The sequence below is a fragment of the Micropterus salmoides genome, unplaced genomic scaffold (assembly GCF_014851395.1).
Source record: "Micropterus salmoides isolate LMB-PRFRI ecotype aquatic unplaced genomic scaffold, ASM1485139v1 Ms_hic_scaffold_1, whole genome shotgun sequence".
In the NCBI taxonomy this organism is placed as follows: Eukaryota; Metazoa; Chordata; class Actinopteri; order Centrarchiformes; family Centrarchidae; genus Micropterus; species Micropterus salmoides.
Genome location: NW_024040040.1, coordinates 2,036,896 through 2,061,747, shown reverse-complemented (window position 1 = coordinate 2,061,747; position 24,852 = coordinate 2,036,896). Strand labels below are relative to the sequence as shown.

General features: G+C 41.1%; 2 protein-coding genes across 2 annotated transcripts in view; one reads left to right on the top strand and one right to left on the bottom strand.

The window, feature by feature from the left end:
- Positions 1-24,852, bottom strand: part of LOC119902295 — a 91,397-nt gene that overhangs the window by 29,958 nt on the left and 36,587 nt on the right. Inside the window, exons 9-11 of the mRNA XM_038718810.1 lie at positions 14,976-15,039; positions 14,585-14,813; positions 12,606-14,394 (exon numbers count right to left, since the gene is read on the bottom strand). Coding sequence (XP_038574738.1) covers positions 12,606-14,394; positions 14,585-14,813; positions 14,976-15,039 — 2,082 coding nt within the window. The remainder of the gene's footprint in view (positions 1-12,605; positions 14,395-14,584; positions 14,814-14,975; positions 15,040-24,852) is intronic.
- Positions 1-24,852, top strand: part of LOC119905743 (zinc finger protein 771-like) — a 137,264-nt gene that overhangs the window by 97,347 nt on the left and 15,065 nt on the right. The gene's annotated exons all lie outside the window — the stretch shown is intronic.

The window sequence follows — 24,852 nt, the reverse complement described above, 5'->3', positions numbered from 1 at the left end:
CATATTTTTCACATAGCGTTTTTGTTACCTGGCAAAGGTACTAATTAGGGGTGGGAATCACCAGAGGCCCCACGATACGATATTCTCACGATATTTATGTTGCGATTCAATTTTATTGCGATTTTAAATATATTGAGATATATTGCAATTTATTACCTTTTTCCAACTTCCAATTAGGTCCCTAAAGTCAAACTTTGTCAACATCTGTTTATCTAAAAATATACATTTCTCTGTTTGTTTGTATCACTTTTTCAGTCCTCTACATGGTCCTGTTAAGTTTTCTAGTGGACTAAAAAAGAAATAGATTTTATTATTCTAGTACCAAAAAGTTAAAAGTCCCATCTGCAATTTATATACTAAAATATCAATACTTGGCGTCTGTGTATCGATATAGAATTGCCATGGCAAATATCACGATACTATGCTGTATCGATTTTTTCCCCATCCCCTAGTACTAATATGTTGTTTGTCATTCAATTAGGTGTTTTTCCATGTTTTTAATAACAATAGTAACACCAGCAATAAAAAAATAATAATGAACAATATTCAGGGCACTGTGAGCTGGGTGAGTTTGGTGCTGAGGATGTCCAGGATGATGGTTCTGAATGCTGCGCTGAAGTCCACGAACAGGATCCTTGCATATGTTCCTGGATAGTCAAGGTCTTGCAGGATGTAATTCAGTCCCAAGTTGACAGCATCATCCACTGACATGTAAGCCCTGTAGTAAAACTGCAGGGGTTCCAGCAAGGCCTATAATGTCCTTCAGGTGGGCCAACACCTGTCTTTCAAAGGACTTCATAACTACAGATGTCAGGGCGACAGGCCTGTAGTCATTTAATCCAGAGATGGGGGGTTTTTGGGGGACCGGGATGATTGTGGAGCGTTTGAAGCAGGAGGGAACTTCACACAGGTACTACAATTGAAATAGCTTAGAATGCCCACGCAATTTAGTACTCTTTATTCTGGATGTTAGTAAATTAATTATTATTAACAAGAAAATTAAAACAAACAAAGAAACCAATAACTACAAAGTTCATTGATGAATTTATTACAAGAACCTGAAAGATTTCTGGAACTGTGATCCTGTACAGACTCATCTGGTCTGTTCTCTACCAAGAGGAGACTCTCCCTCCTGCACAGAACACAGAGACACTGAGCAACCAGGAAACAAGGACCAGAATCTGAATCCAGGATAAAGAGGTTCAGTGAATGTGGTGTTGAAAGTGTGGAGGTGGATCAGTGTGTCAGAGGAGACGCTGTAGAAAGACAGAGTGCCAGCAGGACAGTCCACATACACTGCTACTCTACCAGAGGAGGAGGAGGACGAGGAGGAGGAGGAGGAGATGGATGTTCCTCTCTTATTGTGATAAACAGTGTAACCATCATCAGAGCAGATCAAGGTCCAGGACTGATCGTTCAATCCAAACAAACCATCTTCTGTCTGTCCTCTCCTGTTGATTCCTCTGTAACTCACTGATATATCAGCAGTTCCTCTCCACTCGACCTCCCAGTAACAGCGACCAGTCAGACCATCTCTACACAGCAGCTGAGGCCAGTAGTCAAACCTGTCTGGATGATCAGGATATGACTGATCCTCCTCCACATATGTCGCCTTCCTGTTGTTGCCAGACAGTTTGATCTTTCTGTTTACTGTTTTTGTGTCAATTGTGAGTTCACAGGAATCTTATGGAGAGAACGAGAGACAATAAAACTGCAGTTATTGATCTATCATCTGTTCATTGATTGGCACTTTGAATGAGTGATGTCACAGTCTGAAGATGGTTGAATGTTTTCATGAATCAAATGAAAAAAACACTTACACTTCCTCAGACCTGGTCTCAACCATCGGACTCCAGCAGGCTCCACCCTGAAAGGAGGAGGGGGGTTCAGACCAGCACATTCACAAGGACAATGCATTGATCACACAGGGCTTGACATTAACTTTATTGCTTACCAGCCCCTGTGGCTAGTGGTTTTCCTAAATCACTAGCCACACAGAATTTTCATTAGCTACATTTTTGTTGTTGGGAAATTCATTTTATATGATTAAAGTTGACTGTGGCATGCTAAAATGTACTTGAACTAGATTTACAACACTTTTGAATGTAAATGAACACAGTACACACCCAAATCAAGACTACATAAAATGTAAAACACTATAGGTCATTATCATTACCTCTGATAAGGTTTATGCACTTAATAAAAGTTATGCGCGGGTGGCGAAAATAAATTGAAAAGATAAAAACTACACTGAAAAAATTGAAAATATTTATTAACAACGGCAGTAAATAGGCTGCTGTAACAGAGAAGAAATATATCTGCATTTGAAAGAAAGCGCAAAGAAGAAAAAATTATTTTGCTGTTTAATGCTGCGCTGAACTTCCGCAGCATGCCTGGTTAGCTAGCAATGCGCATTTTTTACACGTCTTTTGATAAGCAGCTATATCACGAGCTAGAGCTATATATGTGATAGATGGATCAGAGCAGAAGAAGGATGAATGTCCAAGAACTTCTGAAAATTGCATGAGTGACGGAGAATCAGATGAGGGATCGATAACGGTGGAATGTGTAAGTTACTGTCTGTTTGTGTGTATGTGTGTGTGTGTGAGAGAGAGAAAGATGCTCTGTTACTTTATTCTCATAGTGTAGGTTAATTGAAACATCACTTTATTATTGCCAAACTTACTAACTTACTTTGTTTTTAACTAAGTTATGGCTAGGCTAGTCGGACCCAAGTGCAGGAGTAAGAGAAGGAGGAGTTAGATAAAAGAAGACTTTTTTATTGCAGGGTTGAAGGGATGGATATTGAGCTGGGGAAGAGCGAGGCAAAGCTGAGGATAGACTATATGAGTGATAAACCGGGTTGTTGGATTGGTAATGTTGGATGTTCTAGTGTTAAAGTCCTGCTCATCACAAAGCTCCACCTGTTCAATTCTCCACCAGGCTCTCTACAACGTTTTCTTGTTTACAGTGTCATTGGTCATTTGCACAAGGCGACAGGCTTTACGAGCAAACTGTGTGCAGGTAATACTCGTGATTTTAGTGTTGCAGTGTCACATTGCAACGTGTTTGTTATTACAGATGCCTTTTGAGTGGACTAGAAGAACTAGTGTTTCTGTTCTGAACAAAGGAAAACGGCTTAATTTCCACCATTTCCCAAAAAGACTTCCTGTTTCAAACTGACTGTCAGTGGCTGCAGCAGTCCTCTTCATACCTGAGACTGTCCAGGCTCCAGTGTGAATCGTCCAGTCCAGCAGACAGTAGCTTCACTCCTGAGTCTCCTGGATGATTGTAGCTCAGGTCAAGCTCTCTCAGATGGGAAGGGTTGGAGCTCAGAGCTGAGAAACACAGCCTTTCTCTGTGATCAGACAACCTGACAGCCTGCAAACATACAAAACAACACACATGGCAGAGCATCTGAGGATCCTGCTGCGTCTGTCCAAAACAGGGAGAAATCATCTCTAGATAAATACATAATACAATGATTTAAACAGTTAATCAAGTAACCATGCCATTGTTGTTTTTATTAACTTACTATGTTGCTTTGTTATGTTTACTGTGTTTTAGCCCCCCCAGGAACCATCACCTTACCTTGGTAGAGAGGTTTGTGTGTGCCTAGGAACCTAAGGGCTGTGTTGTCTGTGAGCCTGTGGCTCCTAGTAGGGTTTTCCATGGCAAAGTGATCTGGGGGGAAGGGACAGACAAAGAATGGTTCAAAAAGATCCCATGAAAAACTGAGGAAGAGCAGGAACTACCCTGCCCAGAGGAAGCTCGGGGTCCTTGTCTAGAGCCAGGCCAGCTGGGTGGGTCTTTTGTAGCGGGGTGAACTGGGAGCGTTTGTAAGAGGCTCCTGTCCGATTGATATTCAACTAAGCCTCTTCTAAAAACATACTTTATAGTAAAGCATTTCCTGATTTTAGATGATTTTATTTTATTCTACATTCTCGTTTTGTAAGTGTTTTCTCGCCTTTATCGTGAGCCTGTTTTTATCTGTGTTTTATTGTATTTGCACTTGTTAAAGCACCAAACAATGTGGTGGACAGGGAAGCTGACTGAGTGAAGAAGGAGGCAGTCCATGATATATATATTTTTTATTTACCCAGGAAAATCCCATTGAGATTACTAATCTCTTTTTCAAGGGAGTCCTGGCCAAGACAGCGGCACAGATCACAACAATTCAGTACATTTCAGACAATTTCATAACAATTACAAACCATAGATTTCATTTCCAAACCTTTGAGCAAGAGTTTAAATTGGCCTATTGAAACCAGTTCCTTTAATTTCCAGAATTTTTGTAAATTGTTCCATGTTGTGGGGGCAGAAAAGTGAAATGCCACCTTACCAGCTTCTGTGCGGACACTTGGTACAGACAGTAGCAGTGAGTCTTGTGAGCGTAAAGAATACAGTCCAGCCCTTTTGGTTGAATATATTCACACAGATATGAGGGGAGCAGACGCAGAATACCCTTATAAATAAACATATACCAATGACTGAGTCTACGATTTTCCAGTGCTGGCCAGCCCACACGTGTATAAAGTTCACAGTGGTGTGTGCGAGGCTTACAGTTTGTGATAAGCATGGTAAACGGAGTCCAATAGTTTCAATACTTGGGTCGGGGCATTCATATAAATGAGGTCACCATAATCCAGAATGGGTGTAAATGTTGCAGCTACAAGTTTCTTTTTTGCATTGAAAGAAAAACATTTATTTCTATTTTATTCCTATTTCTATTTCAGTCTCAGTTTCCTAACCAAATGTTCAACATGTCCTTTAAAACTAAGACTGTCATCAATTAAAATACCTAGATATTTAAAAGATTTAACTCTTTCGATTTCTGCCCCTTGAAGAGTGACAATTGGAGGACTTATGTGCAGATTGCTCTTTGCTTTTGAGAATAACATCAACTTGCTCTTATTTGCATTTAAAGTAAGATCTAGTTGTAGAAACATATTCTGAACTTTGTTAAAAGCGTTTTGTAATGTAGAGACACAAGCACTAAGAGTTTTTGCAAGGCTATAGATAACCATATCATCAGCATAAAAATGGTAATTGGTGTCCACAAGATCCTGGCCAACATTGTTCACATAGATAGTAAATAAAAGTGGCCCCAAAACAGAGCCTTGAGGCACTCCTTTAGTTAAGGAAAGAATATTAGAACAATTATTATCTGATTTAACACATTGGGACCTGTCAGTAAGATAATTACAGATCCATCCAACTGCCTTTTTAGATAATCCAATATTGATCAGTCTCTCTTTGAGTAAACTGTGGTTTACAGAGTCAAAGGCTTTTGACAAATCAATGAAAAGCACTGCACAATGTTGCTTATTGTCAAGAGCTGTTGAGATATTGTTGATCACCTTCAATGTTGCTGTTATGGTACTATGACCTTTCCTAAAGCCTGACTGGAATTTGCATAAAATGTTGTTGGAATACAAAAATTCTTTCAACTGTTCATTTATTAAAGATTCCAAAATTTTTGATAAGATACAAAGTTTTGAAATTGGCCTGTAGTTATTAACAATTTTTGGATCACCACCTTTGAATAACGGTGTGACAAAAGCTGATTTCCAGAATTTGGAAATTTGCATAGTAGTCAATCTTAAGTTAAAAATATCAGTCAAAGGTTTTGCTATTAAATCAGCTGCAATTTTTAGAAAATACGGATCAATTAAGTCAGGTCCTTGTGGTTTACGTGCATCCAATGATTGTAGTGCTTTGCGGACTTGACACAAAGTAAAAGGCTGGAAACTAAATGTTGATGCATCAGAGGGTTGTTCCGGAACAGTCCCAGTGTTGCTTGAATTTATGGAGGGTGTAGATGAAATAAAATGTTGGTTGAAACAATTTACCATTTCAACTTTATCATAAATAATTGATGAGTTATGGACAATATATTTTGGCAAGACCTGTGAGTTATTTTCTGCAGAGGGAGATTTTATTGTTTTCCAAAATCTTTTAGGGTCATTTAGACTATCAGTCGTAGTTGACAAGTAGAATTTAGACTTGGCATTTTTAATTTGGGAGGAACTTTTATTTCTTAATTTTCTGAAATTATCCCAATCGCATTTTAAACCAGTTATTCTTGCTTTTGTCCACGCTAAGTTCCTCTCATGTAAAGCATTCGCCAAATCTGGTGTAAACCAAGGATTATCTCTACCTTTAATTCTAAATTTCTTAAAAGGAGCGTGCTTATTAACAATAGCCATGAAACACTAAAATGACCGACATCTGGAATAAGGTCAATTCTGTTCCATTGGCACTTAGAAAGGTCATGATAAAATGCCTGTTCATTGAAATGTTTTAAATCTCTTTTTATAATGACTCGTGGTTTTCTTTTATCCATTTTGGTATTTCTAACAGTGGTCACTGAGATCATTACAAAACACCCCGGTTGAACAGTATTTATGTGGGGCATTTGTTAAGATCAGATCAATCAATGTTGACTTTGAAAGACACTTATTATTTGGACAAGTAGGGGATGCAATTAATTGTGTTAGATTTAATTGATCACATACAATTTTGAAATCATCAGAATTTGGGCTAAGCCAGTCCCAGTTTAAATCTCCAATTAGTATAGTTTCATCTGAATCGAGCATAAATAGAAAATCCTTTAGTAATTGGAGTGTTAGAGGTGGCTGAAGGAGGCCTATAACATCCCACAACATTTACATGTAAACCCTTGGCAATTTCAACCTTTAGCATTAAAAGTTCAAATTGTTTACAGAGAGATTCCGCTTGTAATAAATCTACGTGGAGAGATGTGTTTACATAAATGGCAATTCCCCCACCTTTAGCTAGTCTATCAACACAATAGATTTGAAAGCCATCTATGCAAACATCATTGTCAGATATAGATTTGTTTAGCCATGTTTCAGAAATAACAACTATATCTGCTCCTGTTGACCTTACCCAGATTCGAACTTGGTCAGTTTTAGGTAGAAGACTGCAAACATTAAGATGAATTATTTTAAGGCCAGGTAAGAACTTGATGGGGTTTGAACCTCTGGGCCAGGGTTTGGTTGTATATTTCCAGATAGTAAGAGTAACAGAATAATTAGTCGTCTTTGGTATCCAGAACGTTTGGGAATTGTGTTTTTAGACACAATCTCAATTGAAAGTAACATAATAGAGGTTTCATTAAGTGAAAAATGATCACACAAAATTAGGAAACTAAGGAGTTGTTTTATGACCCAAGGTTGTAGGACACACAAATTTTTTAGTTTTGATATTGGCATTTTATACGTAGGAGCAGTTGATTTGTTATGATCGTAGTTCACATTAACTCGGATATGTTCATAAGTATGGGCACCCAGAGTCTTTCCAAAATTACATGTAGACAATTTATCATGACTTTTGTAAGAATTGTGACAAATGAGCAGAAGGCACAGCAATACACTTGGATATTTAAATTGGATATGCATATTTAAATTGAAAGTCATACCAGGTAGAATCAGCAATTTTGGTATTGGAATTGCAGTCAAGAGCCAGCAGCCAGGCAGTGCAGGCCCAAGGTGGAAAAACAGCTAAAAGCCAGGCAGAGCAGGCCCAGGGTGGGGAAACAGCTAGAAGCCAGGCAGAGCAGGCCCAGAGTAGAGAAGCAGCTAGAAGCCAGGCGATGCAGGCCCAGGGTGGAGAAACAGCTTGCAGCCAGTTGGTAAAGGCCCAGGGTGGTAAAGCAGCTAAAAGCCAGGCAGAGCAGGCCCAGGGTGGGAAAACAGCTAGAAACCAGGCAGTGCAGGCCCAGAGTAGAGAAGCAGCTAGAAGCCAGGCGATGCAGGCCCAGGGTGGAGAAACAGCTTGCAGCCAGTTGGTAAAGGCCCAGGGTGGTAAAGCAGCTAAAAGCCAGGCAGAGCAGGCCCAGGGTGGGAAAAAAGCTAGAAACCAGGCAGTGCAGGCCCAGGGTGAAGAAACAGCTAGCAGCCAGGCAGTGCAGGCCCAGGATGGATAAACAGCTAGCAACCAGGCAGTGGAGGCCCAGGGTGAAGAAACAGCTAGCAGCCAGGCAGTGCAGGCCCAGGGTGGATAAACAGCTAGCAACCAGGCAGTGCAGGCCCAGAGTGAAGAAACAGCTAGCAGCTAGCAGGTGGATAAACTGCTAGCAACAGGCCCAAGGTGAGGAAACAGCCTGCAGGCTAGTCGCACATGTGCGGAGTCTAATTTAGAGTCCAAAATGTAATATAAACTGTAATATAAAAAGCTCAAGAAAGGCTTGGAATTTAAAGCTAAAAGTGACACTGTTTTCAGACTAAAATTTCACATTACAACACATTAAAAAGCAAGACATGCTTCTCAGAGCAACACAGCACTTTGTTGATCTGCCGCCATCTTGGATTGCCAGGGAAGTTTGAGTCCCTCGACTGTGATTTTTTTCCCCCTGAGAGGATATGTGATCCTAGAGGACTTCAGAGGTGGTTGCAAAGCACCAACAGGCCAGAAAGCCTGCATCCGCTTATCTGTTAGAGGCAAACCAACAGTTGCAATGGAGATGGACTTTCGTTTGGCACAGAGGAGTGTCTGGAAAACTGGCCGCCACCCCAGGGGGGGGAAACTGAGGAGGTAATTGGACGATGGAAGGAACACTTTGAGGAACTCCTGTATCCCATTAACCTGCCCTCTTTGATAGAGGCAGAGCTGGAAGCTGATGGGGGATCATCATCAATTTCCCTGGAGGAAGTCACTGAGGTAGTCAAACAACTCCACAGTGGCAAAGCCCCGGGGATTGATGAGGTCCGTCCAGAAATGGATGAGGAGGGGATGCCTTAGATGACACACTTCTTCAACACTTTGTGGAAATCAGTGCTTAAAGAGTGGCAGACTGGGGTAGCCTCCCTAGGGAGGGGTTTCAGGCACGTCCAGCTGGGAGGAGTCCTCGGGGAAGACTCAGGACTAGGTGGAGAGATTATATCTCCACACTGGCCTGGGAACGCCTCGGGATCCCCCAGTCAGAGCTGGTTAATGTGGCTTAGGAAAGAGAAGTTTGGGGTCCCCTGCTGGAGCTGCTGCCCCCGCGACCCAACACCAGATAAGCAGATGAAGAAGGATGGATGGATGGATGGACTATTTTAATTTTCAGAAATGTATCGTAGCATGATCATGATGTGATGATGAAGAATTTTTAAATTGGTCAAGAAAACTGATAAACTTTTCCCGAGGATCCTTAGCTGTCCCATGACCTTTGCAGGTCTCAAGAGGTCACTAATGGGAAAGTTGGAAGAAAATTTCTCAATGTACTATAGGCCTGCAATAACTCCTAGCACATGAAAAACAAGGGATTAAGTAACCTAAGTTTAGTAAATTACAATTGCTTAGCCTGACCATGTCATGAAGACACTCATACCCCATATTTTAAAGGACATCAAATGACCTCTGAGTTCACTTACGTGGAACTCGAATACAATTCTGACAACAAAGGACAGAAAGACTGACTCTGCAATGTCAATTTAAAATGCACTTAAATTTATAGATTAAGTGTCTAGGCAAACTGGTTATAAGGGGACTGGCTACATCTGTGTATAAGAGTTCATCAGTATTCAGTTTTCTATACATTGAAGCAGCAACACTCAGCAAACCCTTTGGAACAGGCACTGCACGATAGGGTTTTCAAATCCTGACCTGAGTTTTTCCAGTGTACAGTGTGGACTCTCCAATCCAGCAGACAGCAGATTTACTCCTGAATCTTGCAAGTTGTTGTTATTCAGATCCAGCTCTCTCAGACTAGAGGACTTGGAGTTTAGAACTAAGGACAGAGCTTCACAGCTTCTCTCTGAAAGGTTACAGCAGCTCAGTCTAATGAGGAAATAATGAACAAGGAAATATATCATTAGTGTTAAAATGTTGTGTAATTCAACATGTTGTAGATGTAACAATTAATCATGACTAAATCAGGAATTAACCGCTTTACCCAAACAAAAAGTAACTTGATTTGATCTGAGGGTTTCCAGTGTACAATGTGGACTCTCCAGCCCAGCAGACAGCAGCTTAAAACTTGAATCCTGCAGGTTGTTGTTACTCAGGTCCAGCTCTCTCAGACTAGAGGACTCTGAGCTGAGAACTGGGGACAGAACTTCAAGACTTCTCTCAGTGAGGTCACAGCCACTCATTCTGGAAAGAAAATAATGCACAAAATTGAAATAAACATGTGTTATAGGGTATACAGTAGGGCTGACTGTCAAAGCTCATAGACAACAGTTTTTATACACTGTGTCATGTTGTGTAAGAACTTTATTTTAACTTTTAGTTAATTTTTCCCCCTAAAGGTCATCTGGGAGTAATTCATTATGTTCATGTATAATCCTTACATTGTATTCAGTTTTTTTTTTGTCACATGATGCAGTCTGATCGGGAAATCCATTAGTAGTTACATGCCATGCGGTCAGCTTACAGCTCCAGTCACCTTATCCTTTCCCCACTCTGTGCTTTGGGAAAGCATCACTTTTAAGTTATATTTGAATTTATAGTTAAATATATTGGTTCACAAATGTCATGTAAGACATTCTGTGATGTTACTTGAATATGTAATGTGTTCACATGTGAATACTGCCAATGTTAAACTAGCTATTGTATAGCCTTTCTGCAAAGAAGTCATCCATAGTTTCTGTTGGTTATAGCTGTTGGGTTGCACTTACTAGCTATTTACAGATATAAATGTACCAGCTGTAATATGTTTATGTTACAACTTTGTAGCTGTCATTTACATTACTTTATGTATGTTGATGTGTTTGAATAGCATTCAGTGATTGGTGCTATATTTCTGTATAATTTTAGTTTTACAAAATTCCTTCATGAGAAGTATGACAACAGTAAAGAGCTTTGAACTTCATTCCACCCTCTGAATTTCTTGTAGCCACTTAGCTATCTGCCTAGGCCAGAATACACTGCATAACTTATCCTAGGGGATGGCAGACATTTCTTTTCAATTTAAACATGTTGGAGACATGGCAATTAATCAGGATGGAATCAGGAATAAACATGCAACCACTAATAAGTTACTAATTTTCTTCTCCAGTTAACCATGTGGTACAGCGGTTGTTTGTGTCAACACGTAAGAGCTACACAGACATGCAGGATATCAATCAATTTGTCTCTTCAATACGAAGAGAAACAGCCTTTGTAGGATGTTCTGTTCTCAAGCTGTGGCCTGTAAAGCATCGGAGTGCTTTTGGTCATAGGAATATTGACTGCTTTTATCAATATTTCAATGTTTTGGAAGCTTTATGTTATTTGGAAAGTAACTGTATGGAGAGAAATAACATTTTGAAGATGACTCCCAATAAAAGTGAACATATAAAGAGTAAATATGGCCAAAACATTCGCCTGGTATATTTTTGAAAGATTGTGTAACTGTTGTATATCAAATTTTTTAATTCATCAAATTTACCGTTACAGTTGTATTCCAGGTGTATTAGAAGATATTCTTTTGATGGTTTTGATGGTTTATTGCAGAGGTCACTAATAGGCGGACCGCGGTCCGGATCCGGACCCAGCCGCCGTCCTCTCCGGACCGCCGACCTACAGCACATTTATTATTGAGACTTACTACCTCGTGACGGAGCGTTTCTATTTTAACCCGCGCAGCTTTTCTAGCATTTACTGTACTGGTTTAGAGGACCAGGAAACTCTCAGACCAATCGCATGTGCTCCAATCGTCTCATGTGACGCTGCTCAGCCAATCAAATCTGTGCATACCGATGCTTGCGAGTCGAGTCCGCGAGATTCACCAGAGACGTTTTGGAAACACACCCGAATTGAGGAGACGAAAGATAAAAGAGATTTCACATGACTTTTAATCAAGAATGTACAGATTTTTACATGTACATTCCTCCCACGGGCAGTTCAAAACCAGAATATCTCATAGATCTCCAATATGCCAGCTGGAGCTCACGTTTCTCACTGAACAACAGAAAGTAGGAAAGTGGTAGCTCTGTAAGAGGAAATGAAAGAGAAGAGGAGGCATTACAGCTGTTCATTTGTGTGTTTATTATAAAATTGGTTAAGACTTCACTTCATCACTTCAAGCTACACTTTTTATTAAATTTTTTCTAAAAATTAGGCACTTTAATTTAGTTTACTTAAATTTAGAATTTATTATTTGAATAGTTATTATTTATTATCCTTCCAGTTTGATGTGAAAACTGGGAGTAATATTATTTGATTTGATAGTCCGTTGTTGACTAAAAACATGTGTTGATACAACTATAGGTTATGTTACTGAATGATAACGCAAGTTCATCGTTTTGATGTTCCGGACCTTTGCTTCGGGAAATTTTCTCTAACTAGACCTCTTTGAAATCTAATTGAATACCCCTGGTTTATTGCATTAAAATATAGCTTTTTTTTATTAGGTGAGGATGAAAATCTATTTTTTCTGTATTGCATCTCCATGTAGTCTGTAATGGTAAAATAAATATGTTAATGTACAATGGATTTATATTTCTTAGCTTCTGACCTTTCAAAGGAGACCAGAATTATGCATCTAGGCCTAATGGTTGAGGAGATATTACTGATTTATTTTGGGCGTCTTTCCTGGAAATAGGTGGCAGGTACCATGTGGTTAAAAAAAGATTATTAAAAAAGACATTTATTGATGAATAAATCCCACTTACAGAGCTTTCTTGGAGGCTTTGACCACTGGCAGCAGCCTCAGAAGAGCCTCCTCTGAAGCAGAGTATTTCTTCAGGTCAAACACGTCCAGATCTTTTTCTGATGACAGTAAGATGAAGACCAGAGCTGACCACTGAGCAGGAGAGAGTTTATCTGTGGAGAGACTTCCTGAACTCAGGGACTGTTGGATCTTCTCAACTAGAGAACGATCCTTCAGTTCATTCAGACAGTGGAACAGATTGATGCTTTTCTCTGCAGAGTGAGTCTCTTCGATCTTCTTCTTGATGTACTCGACTGCTACCTGGTTAGTTTCTGAGCCACTTCCTGTCTGTGTCAGCAGGCCTCTTAGGAGAGTCTGATTGGTCTGCAGTGAAAGTCCCAGGATGAAACGGACGAACAAGTCCAGGTGTCCATTTGGACTCTGTAAGGCCTTGTCCACAGCACTCTGGTAGAACTGTATCACTGCAGATTCATCATTTCTTGTTTCAGACTTCTGGGAGGTTGATTGTTCTTCTACCAACAGATTAACACCAGAGTTGATGAAGGTCAGATGGACATGAAGAGCAGCCAGAAACTCCTGAACGCTCAGATGGACGAAGCAGAACACCTTGTCCTGGTACAGCCCTCTCTCCTCTTTAAAGATCTGTGTGAACACTCCTGAGTACACTGAGGCTGCTCTGATATCGATGCCACACTCTGTCAGGTCTGATTCATAGAAGATCAGGTTTCCTTTCTGCAGCTGCTCAAAAGCCAGTTTTCCCAGAGACTCAATCATCTTCCTGCTCTCTGGACTCCAGTGTGGATCTGTCTCAGCTCCTCCATCATACTTGGTGTTCTTCAGTTTGGACTGAACCACCAGAAAGTGGATGTACATCTCAGTCAGGGTCTTGGGCAGCTCTCCTCCCTCTCTGGTCTTCAACACCTCCTCCAGAACTGTAGCAGTGATCCAGCAGAAGACTGGGATGTGGCACATGATGTGGAGGCTTCGTGATGTCTTGATGTGGGAGATGATTCTGCTGGCCTGCTCCTCATCTCTGAACCTCTTCCTGAAGTACTCCTCCTTCTGTGGGTCAGTGAACCCTCTGACCTCTGTCACCATGTCAACACACCCAGGAGGGATCTGATTGGCTGCTGCAGGTCGTGTGGTTATCCAGAGGCGAGCAGAGGGAAGCAGGTTCCCCCTGATGAGGTTTGTCAGCAGCACATCCACTGAGGTGGACTCTGTAACATCAGTCAGGACCTCATTGTTGTGGAAGTCCAGAGGAAGTCGACACTCATCCAGACCGTCAAAGATGAACACAACCTGGAACTCTTCAAAGCTGCAGATTCCTGCTTCTTTGGTTTCAGTAAAGAAGTGATGAACAAGTTCCACCAAGCTGTACTTTTCCTCTTTCAGCACATTCAGCTCTCTGAAAGTGAATGGAAATGTGAACTGGATGTCCTGGTTGGCTTTGCCTTCAGCCCAGTCCAGAGTGAACTTCTGTGTTAAGACTGTTTTCCCAATGCCAGCCACTCCCTTTGTCATCACTGTTCTGATTGGTTCATCTCTTCCAGGTGAGGCTTTAAAGATGTCTTCTTGTCTGATGGTTGTTTCTGGTCTGGCTGGTTTCCTGGATGCTGTTTCAATCTGTCTGACCTCATGTTCATCATTGACCTCTGCAGTCCCTCCCTCTGTGATGTAGAGCTCTGTGTAGATCTGGTTCAGAAGGGTTGGGTTTCCTGCTTTAGCAATCCCCTCAAACACACACTGGAACTTCTTCTGCAGCTTAGATTTAAGTTTACACTGACAGACTGCAGCAGGAGGTCTTGAATGAACACACAAAACATTTGATCAATTAATAAAACTAAATCACAAAGTCACTATTTCACCATTTCCTTACCCTCAACAATGCACATATTTACAAATTACGCTCCGTCCCTTGAGCCATCAGTAAATGTCCCGTTTATCCAGCAGCTTAAATCTTTAGAGAAATCCTCTTACTGCTCTGCAGACGCTCAGCCAGCTCCTCCTGCTTCATTCTCCTCAGGAAGTGCAGTGTGATCTTCAGAAATGCCTCTCTGCTGCTCCTCCTCTGCTCTTCCTCCTTACCCTCCAACACCTCCTCATCCTCCCTCTGACTCTTTAAGCATTCTGGGTAATCTGAACTCAGACCCTTCTGGATCTTCTTCAGCTCGTTCTTCACAAAAGTGACAATGTTCTCCTCCAGCAGCTGGAACAGAATATTATATGAAGGACACAATCAAAGTCAAATCATGGAACCAAACATCAGATCCATGTTGGACAGACTGACAATCCACTGGTCTAAAAAGTGCAGCGTGGAGATTATTGTGAACAGAATAGATGGAAAAGTAGTTGTTGTACATGTACAGACCATAAATATGGAGTCCAGGTGTGTTTGATCCTGCTGGGCAGACTGACCACTGGGAACCTCTGAGCTCTCCTGGTGGACTCTGTGGAGGAATCATGAAGAGTTAGCTCACATTATGTCTGTCCACACAGAGACAGACACAAGGTAAAGTCCTCTGAGTTAAATTGTTCATAACAACACTGCATAAGATGGTTTCCCCTGATATTAAAGCATTGGTGGTACTGTTGACACCACTATGACTGAACAGTCCAGTCTTCCTTTCTGTGCACTTTTCAGCTTGTCTGGTTTAGTTTAGCTCAACCGGCCCCCTTATAATTCTGTGGACAGATACGCACAACTCACACAAGCAAACAGGATTTTTTTCCAGCGCAAATTCGTAGTGAGTCACAATAATTAAACTTGTAGCAGATGAAGTCAGTTAAACATTAGGAAGATCAAAGAGAAAACCAGAGAATACTGGATCAAACCAAAAGTAACAATAATTTCACTCCCAACTCTGTGTCAAATAAAAGCTAGAATGTACTTCTCTGGGCTACATGTAAGCAAACAGGCACGGATGATGGTCATAGAAGTTGGTATGCCTGTTTTCTTTTCCACTTGTCTGACACGTTTTTGAGCTTTTTAGAGGTAACATTGCCTCCTCTCTGAGCGTCTGCAGCCTGTAGTTATCCATAACACCCACCTCTGCATTGTGAATGAAGAGCAGTGACAGGCAAGATAAGATAAGATAACTTTATTGTCTGTCACAAGTGACTGAAATTTGTCTTTGACAAGATAGGCTCAAAAGACATAAAAACACATATAAAGCATAGATACACTGAAGACAATTTAGCCACATTAGTTGTACAGACAATTCGTAATCCATAAAATCAGAATTGGGTGAACCTGAAGCTCAACTAGATGTTTCAGAAGTGTATATATGTGTACAGTATTAAAAGCAGATGAAAAGTCTATAAATAAAATCCTTGTGTGAGTGTGTAATGAGTCCAGCTGTCTGGTCACAGTCTCCAAGAAAGTTGCATCCTCCACTCCACATTTGGCTTCATAAGCAAACTGGAGTGGGTCCAGTCTTCCTGTCACAGAACTGTTACCTACCACTCTTTCCATACATTTGCAGAGTACCGATGTCAGGGCAACTGGCCTAAAATCCTTGGGGTCCTTGGCATGTGTCTTTTTAGGAATCGGGATGATGGTTGACTCTTTCCACTGGTGAGGAATACAGCTTGAATCCAGGAACATATGTTAAAATCTAGATCTATTCAGTGAATCACTACCTGATTGTGAAAAGTGGGACCATGCTGCATGGTGATTTTATACTGTAAATAAATATGATTTGTAACTACAGCCTTGCGACTTTGTCCTGTGACTGTTTTGTGAGATGGTAATGTAGGTATTCTTTAGTAGTATTCTCTGACATGACTGTTCTCTGGGATTTCCAGACTTGCAAATAGTTCCCAAGGGTCTTGAAAAGGTTCAGAGGTGACCGGAAAAACACTTGAAGAAAAACACTAGTGTAAGCTGGCCCAATTGATTAAATTTGGTTCGCTTTAGTAGAACGCAGCGTTGTTTGAGGAATGAGTCTCAATTGCAGGTATAACACAAAAGAGGACGGTGGGAATGGAGCAGGGTGGGACAGGGTACCATGTGGGGAGCATGTTAGGGTTGCATGGTCGAATTTGCCCCGGTATGGGAGGTCAGTGTAGTAGGTGTCAGTAAAAAGAACTCAAAATGCAGATCACTCACTGTTCTTACTAAAACAAATTTTAATTCATTTCAAAACATTATTATATTATAGCATTATTTATATATATATATACACAGTGGGTACGGAAAGTATTCAGACCCCTTTAAATTTTTCACTCTTTGTTTCATTGCAGCCATTTTCCAAAAATCAAAAAAGTTCATTTTATTTCTCAGTAATGTACACTCAGCACCCCATCTTGACAGAAAAAAACAGAAATGTAGAAATTTTTGCAAATTTATTAAAAAAGAAAAACTGAAATATCACATGGTCATAAGTATTCAGACCCTTTGCTCAGTATTTAGTAGAAGCACCCTTTTGATCTAATACAGCCATGAGTCGTTTTGGGAAAGATGCAACAAGTTTTTCACATCTGGATTTGGGTATCCTCTGCCATTCCTCCTTGCAGATCCTCTCCAGTTCTGTCAGGTTGGATGGTAAACGTTGGTGGACAGCCATTTTCAGGTCTCTCCAGAGATGCTCAATTGGGTTTAAGTCAGGGCTCTGGCTGGGCCATTCAAGAACAGCCACGGAGTTGTTGTGAAGCCACTCCTTCGTTATTTTAGCGGTGCGCTTAGGGTCATTGTCTTGTTGGAAGGTAAACCTTCGGCCCAGTCTGAGGTCCAGAGCACTCTGGAAAAGGTTTTCGTCCAGGATATCCCTGTACTTGGCCGCATTCATCTTTCCCTCGATTGCAACCAGTCGTCCTGTCCCTGCAGCTGAAAAACACCCCCAGCATGATGCTGCCACCACCATGCTTCACTGTTGAGACTGTATTGGACAGGTGATGAGCAGTGCCTGGTTTTCTCCACACATACCGCTTAGAATTAAGGCCAAAAAGTTCTATCTTGGTCTCATCAGACCAGAGGATCTTATTTATCACCATCTTGGAGTCCTTCAGGTGTTTTTTAGCAAACTCCATGCGGGCTTTCATGTGTCTTGCACTGAGGAGAGGCTTCCGTCGGGCCGCTCTGCCATAAAGCCCCGACTGGTGGATTGCTGCAGTGATGGTTGACTTACTACAACTTTCTCCCATCTCCCGACTGCATCTCTGGAGCTCAGCCACAGTGACCTTTGGGTTCTTCTTTACCTCTCTCACCAAGGCTCTTCTCCCCCGATAGCTCAGTTTGGCCGGACGGCCAGCTCTAGGAAGGGTTCTGGTCGTCCCAAACGTCTTCCATTTGAGGATTATGGAGGCCACTGTGCTCTTAGGAACCTTAAGTGCAGCAGAAGTTTTTTGTAACCTTGGCCAGATCTGTGCCTTGCCACAATTCTGTCTCTGAGCTCTTCAGGCAGTTCCTTTGACCTCATGATTCTCATTTGCTCTGACATGCACTGTGAGCTGTAAGGTCTTATATAGACAGGTGTGTGGCTTTCCTAATCAAGTCCAATCAGTATAATCAAACACAGCTGGACTCAAATGAAGGTGTAGAACCATCTCAAGGATGATCAGAAGAAATAGACAGCACCTGAGTTAAATATGAGTGTCACGGCAAAGGGTCTGAATACTTATGACCATGTGAAATTTCAGTTTTTCTTGTTTAATAAATTTGCAAAAATTTCTACATTTCTGTTTTTTTTTCTGTCAAGATGGGGTGCTGAGTGTACATTACTGAGAAATAAAATGAACTTTTTTGATTTTTGGAAAATGGCTGCAATGAAACAAAGAGTGAAAAATTTAAAGGGGTCTGAATACTTTCCGTACCCACTGTACATATATGAAATATTCTAAACAATTCAAGTTTGTTTAAAATAAAAAATATAAATGCAACTTAATTTTTTTTTTAACTTAAAGAACAAAAGATGTTTGCAGTTACACATTAATTAAGGATCACAGTCATGTTTATTTATTAAATACAAGTGTAACACAAAAAATCTAGCTTGTATTGTTGTGTTACTTTTGTCCCAGCTGACAGGGTCGAAACTAACAATGTGCCACATATGTTTAAAGTGAAATTATACGGAAGTAGTTCTATTATATATATTACATTTGTACAAAATACCACCTGATAATGATAGACCACACCTGTGAGTTAGTGACCACTGCAAAAATATATCACTGTCTGAAACATTATCTTTTCAAATCAGGTTTTTCTGAAAAATGGTACTTTCCCCCCCTCTCTCCCTACTTGAAACCAGTAGTATAGAAAACATGCACATTGTGACATAGTTTGCTTTGCTGTCGCCTGCTCCTGTGATAAACCCAGTGAATACTAAAGAAGACCGTGGTCTCTGTGTGAACTGATTATTTTGTAGAAAAGTATCATGATTGATTGTAGAGTTGAAGGCTAGCCAAATTAATCCTCAGCTGAAAATGTGAACACGTGTTTGTTGTTCTGTTGTTTGTTGTAGATAACTAAAATCATCATTAGCTGCTGTTTAAACAAAATGCCCTTTTTTTCACTTGAGCCTCTGCCTACCAAAATGTCTGTGCACGTCCCTGTTAATAATATTATATTTTATACAGCATTGCTCATTCATCATTTACCAGACTGGGATTTCCTTAATGAATGAAAAAGTGCCGGAATTCTCCTACAGCCCATTACATTCGTTTTAAATAGGAAGGCTATATTTAATAAGCTGTAACCTGACAGGACTAAATGCCAGTGGCAATAACTGAAGATGAAAATATTAATCAAACAGATTAGACATAGTTTAGGCTACTCACGGACCTGTAATTGTAAAGCCGCAGTCCGACTCAGAAGGTTAGCCAATTAATGATTTTTTGGCAATGGAATACTATGTATCAGGTATCTAGATACAAAAATCCCTTTTAAACTATCTACTACTAACTAATACTGACTAACTATTTGTTTCAGCTGCACCACAGTCATCCTCACTTTTTAACTATTGTTCTTTTTTTGCTTTAACAAGGCATTTAGTGTAAAAGCATTACAAAATTAACCTGCGATAACCAGCAACAAAGCACACAAAATATATACATACATACACACAAATACCTATAAGGAAATATATCCTTTAAGATAGAACAGAAGAGATGCTAGGCACGCACGCACAGAAAAACAAAACAAAGAAAAGAAAAGAAGTGCCTTTCACAGTAGTCTGAGCCATTAGGATAGATCTGATGGGAAAGGTGATAATTGGGACAACTTTCAGATGACCCACAGCATCATAAGACAGTCCAGTAACTCCCGCCTGCACCTCAAGCCAAGTAAATACGGCCAACCAGTGTCCCATTAATTAGCTAATATGTCACCCACCACACTTCGCTCAATCAAATCCAACAATGGTCCCCAAACCTTAGCAAAAGTGTTTTGTTTACCCTTAACCATGCATGTAATCTTTTCCATTGTTATACAGGAAGACATCTCTCTGAGCCAATGAGCAATGCTCGGCCTGTTCATACTTTTCCAGGCGAGAGCTATTAAGCATTTTGCTTGCAGTAAACACCTATTTATAAGTGTTAGTACCTGAGTATTCAAATGTAGGTTGGTTGAGTACAACCCCAAAATAAACACTTTTGGATGGAAAGGTAGCTTCACTGATACCATTTGGAATATCATATGTGATACCTCCTTCCAGAATTCTTTAATTTTTCCACAATTCCACAGGCAATGAAACATGGTCCCTTTAGAATGATTACATTTGTAGCAAGTATCTGGAATAATGTTATTAAATAAATTTAACTTGTAGCGGGCGCTACATATGTTCGCATTAACCAATTGTATTGTAGAAGCTTCAGCTGAGTATTAACAGTCTGAGTATGAGCTTTAGTTCAAATACTACTCCATTCTTCCAAGGAATTGGGAAAGACAAGGTAATTTGGGAAAGACTGAGGACATTTCAAGCTCCAGCCAGGAAGCTGTGCTGCCCGGTAGAACCACTGGATATTTGGCAGATGGGGACCCCCCCCCCCGTCATACGGTAGGTACAACAAGGACAAACGTATTATGGGACGTCTATTATTCCAAATAAAAGAAGTGAACGACTTATTGAGCCTTGCCAAAAGGGATGGTGGTGGTGGCAGAGGTAAACACTCAAACAGATACAACAGTTTTGGGAGGACGGTCATTTTCAGAATGTTTATCCGGCAAATTAAAGATATAGGTAGACATGACAATCTTTCAATCAATTGAAGTACTGAGTCTACAACAGGGTCATAGTTGGTTTAGACTATTCGATCGATCTCCAGCCAGATACGAATGCCGAGGTATGTAAAAAAATCTGTTACGTTAAAAACGGAAGTAAGAGATGTAGGCATACATCTTTAAATTTGTTAATTTGTCATTACAGATAACTGCTAACTGTCTGCTAAACATTTATTCATACAGTAATGTTGCCTAAGCACTCACACTTCTTTCCATCTTTTAGAGACTGCTGTTCAATCTCATAGTTGTTTTGGTAGCTGACGCTACAGTACTTTAGCTTAGCCGTTAGTGACTTTAGCTTAGCAGCTAGCGATGGCTTCTCCTTCTCGCTCTCCTACTTTCTACTGCTCGGTACGTGAGTGGTATGTGAGTGGTATAATGGTACCTTTAACAAAATGTAGTTTATTTATAGACATGGAGGCGAGGCTCAGTGATTTAGAAGTCCGGTTCCGCACCTTGGTAGATCAGTCTTTAGCTACTGTAGCTAGCCAGTCCCCGGTAGTCGGTGCGGAACGGCCTGAGTTAGCCTCTGGTAGACGTCCCCCGGCATCTCCTGAACAGCCAGGAAAGGGGGGCTGGGTGACTGTCCAAAGGAGGAATAGTCGTAAGCATTCAAAGCCCATCCTCTACAATTCCAGATTAGATTATCCCAATATGCCATATGCATAACAGACCATGTTAAAGAAAACTTTATATGTGGACTCTTCTTTAGCGTTGCTCCATTTTTACCCCTAGGTCAAGCTTCACAAGGAAGATCTCTGAATCAGCTGGTGTTTCAAAAACATAGGAACGATTGTCATGGGAGACCCTCAGGCGTGCTGGATACAGGATTCCATACAGAATAGCTTTAACACATAGCTGCTGCTTGACACTGTTGTAGCGTTTCTACTGCTTGTGCTTATGGGAAAAACATAACCTGCTGATTCTTGTAGAGTACTCCCCCTTTCGCCCTGGCTGCATTCATCACATGATCCTTGTCTTTATAGTTTAAGAACTTCATTATCAGAGCTCTCAGGGGTGCGTTGGGGTCGGACCTTGGGCCAGAAATGTGATGTGCTCTCTCAATAATCAAGGGAGAACGGAGTGGCTCCATCTCCAGAGCCTCAAGAAGCCACTGCACTGTTCGATCTCCTGCTGCGTCCCTCCAAATCCACATAGTCTAGCCGTAAGTGATTAGACCCTTTCTTCGAAGGTGGTGGTTGTGGCCTGTATGGCAACGTTGTTATCTTCAGCTCCAGATATACGTGCCTCAGCGTGAGCGATTCACCCAGCACAGTCCTTGACATCCTTTTTTACGTTGTCCACAGCAGCCAGCACATTTTCGAATTTTATAGAATATTCCACCTTCATATCATTGATGGCCTTGAGAATATCTTCAGGGCTAACTGCACTGCTTGTGTTCATCACCTCTACTCTGCTAGCACCACTAGTACATGGGGGCAACGTCAGCCCGGCACCTTGGTAACTCCGACTTTTTGATGTGATTCTTCTTTGGCGACATCGGGAAATTCCAAAGCTCATACGCTATTGTCAACTTTTCTGGTATAATAAGCACAATGATGAAATTATTTCAGGATTTATTCCAGGCTTGTGACGGAGCAGAAATAGACACAACCGCTCAGCACCGCACCATACCGGAAGCCCCCACTCATATTCACAACATATCCAGTTGATAACTATGATAGGAATGTTCCAGCCAGTGCGACTACAATATGAAAGGTTACTGTTCACTGATCTTGTTGTATTATACAGATTAGTTTAAACAGTAGGTATACTGCAGCACTGTAAGTGTTTTTGTGCAACTGTTGCCAACATGACAGCTGCCTTAATGTCCACAGAGTCACTGTGTTGTAAAGCTTATCGATTTTATTCTGTGCTGAGGATAAATCCAGGATGTCCAAAGATAACTCTCTGTCCTTACATCGATGACAGATTGATCATAAAAGTGGTCATGTTCAAGTTCATTTTTGGGTAAAAAAAACTAATTGCCTATTTAACTGTGATTTCGATGTTTCTAAAGACGTAACTGTGCCCAATATGTGGTTTGATATCGACAATATGAATGAAGAAATGTGAGACTGCCACTTCAGGCTCCACAGAAGGCGGGGTCAGAGAGAAACTCATCGTTTGTTGAAGTAAACCTCCTCCCGAGCAGGGTAGATTCACAGCGTAAGTTTCCGGGTTTACTAACCTAGAGCTTATCTGATTTCGCCCTCTGAAACCGAAAAGCCAGAGTCTTAACTTACTCAGAGTTTTCACTAAACCCGCATTCTGAAACAGGGCCCTGGTGCTGTAGTGTCTCAGTACCATTGTTTAGCTTTTCACACTGCCTTGCTAAACCTGTAATTTTTTTGCGCAAATCCACGGCGGTGAAGACACACAAGCACATTAGCTTTTCCCTCTTCTCCTGCGTTTCAGTGCATGAGCAAAAGTGAGAGCATCTTTGACCAGCATGCCCAATAATTACACTTTACAAACAAAACAAGACAAAACAACGTGGACCAAAATGTCCGTGCCATCTGTTTTATACTCAAGCAGACATTGCTACAGAAAACCTGGGTTCGAGTCTGTCCTGCAGCCCTTTTCTGTATGTTGTCCCCTCTCCCTTCCACATTTCCTGTCACTCTCCAGCTGTCCTATCATGAATGAAGCCAAGAGCTGAAGACTGGTTATACTGGGCAGCTTCACATGTGACAATATAAATGTATGGAAAGAATAACGATGATGAAAATAAACACACAGGTTTAATAAAAATTCCCACGAAAAATAATTCTCTTTGCAGCAGCCGGTAGTTATTTTTTTCTGTTTCCTTGTTCTCCACCTCCCATGCGGAGGAGAATGTGGATTACCATTCTAGGCATCTGGCATATCAAGTCACCTGAATCCAATCACCTCATCTACTTCCTTCTTTAATTCCCGTGTTTTCCTGCCACTCTGTCACGTTAAGCCTAGTCAACACATTCCTACCACGAACCCTGGATACTTCATCGTTGCCTAGTGCTTTTTTGCTTAGATGAGTTTTCTTGTGCTGCAGGATTCCTGTGCCTTTTGTTCACCACTCACCTCAAGCCACCTCTGCAAATACCTGCCATACCTTGGAATCTCCAACCTGCCTGCCTCCTGTCATCATCAGCTGTTTGTTCATTAAGGATTTTTATTTACACTACTACTGTTGTCTTCACTGTCCACATCTGAGTCTGCCCAAACTGAAATGTAACAACTTTCATGAATTCTATGCTGTGAAAGACACTGAATGCTGACGTGGAAAATTAGACGTGTGTTGGCTGTAAAGCTCACTGTGACATATTCAGAACATGCACCGCTGTAGCTACCACTGAGGTCTGGACCTCTCTATTGCTTTTGTAAATGGTCTGCATAGTGTTAGCATTCTCTCCAGAAGTTATTTCAGCTGTTACACAAACCAACAAACACAAGGTGAAATAGAAGTGACTTGTATTTGCTGCAGCGTCGACTGTTAGCTGACTTCTCTGTTAAAAAACAGCATTTGCTGTTCAAGTTGGCCCTAAAACTTTTCATGTAGTTTAGTCGATGAGCCCTCGCTATCCATGACAACCAGCACGCCAGACTGGTCCTCGCGACGCTTAGACTACTTTCTGAAGAGCAGAATGTGTTTTTAGTAGAATTCTTTCTTTGAGAGTGAACATGTGGAGGTGGATCACACTGAGATTATTCCTCTTGTTTTACTGACATATCGCTGCTGCTGCCACTCAGACAGCAATTGGCCATAGTCCTTGATTCTTGTTCAAATAAGCCAATGAGAAAGTAATGGGAAGTTTCAAATCCTGTGCTTCTTGTTAATAAGGAAGGAATTTGTTCCTCCAAATGTTCTGTAATGTTGGTGACATTATGAAGTTACGTGATGTTGACTTACTCTGTAAGTGATCCTTTGAAAATTAGTGGTGTGTGCATGGACTCGTCACTCTTGAAGGACACACAGCTGGGCTCTGGTCCAGGTCCAGGTCCAGGTCCAGCAGAGTCTGGTCCCTGCTGCTGCTCTGGGCTTCAACAC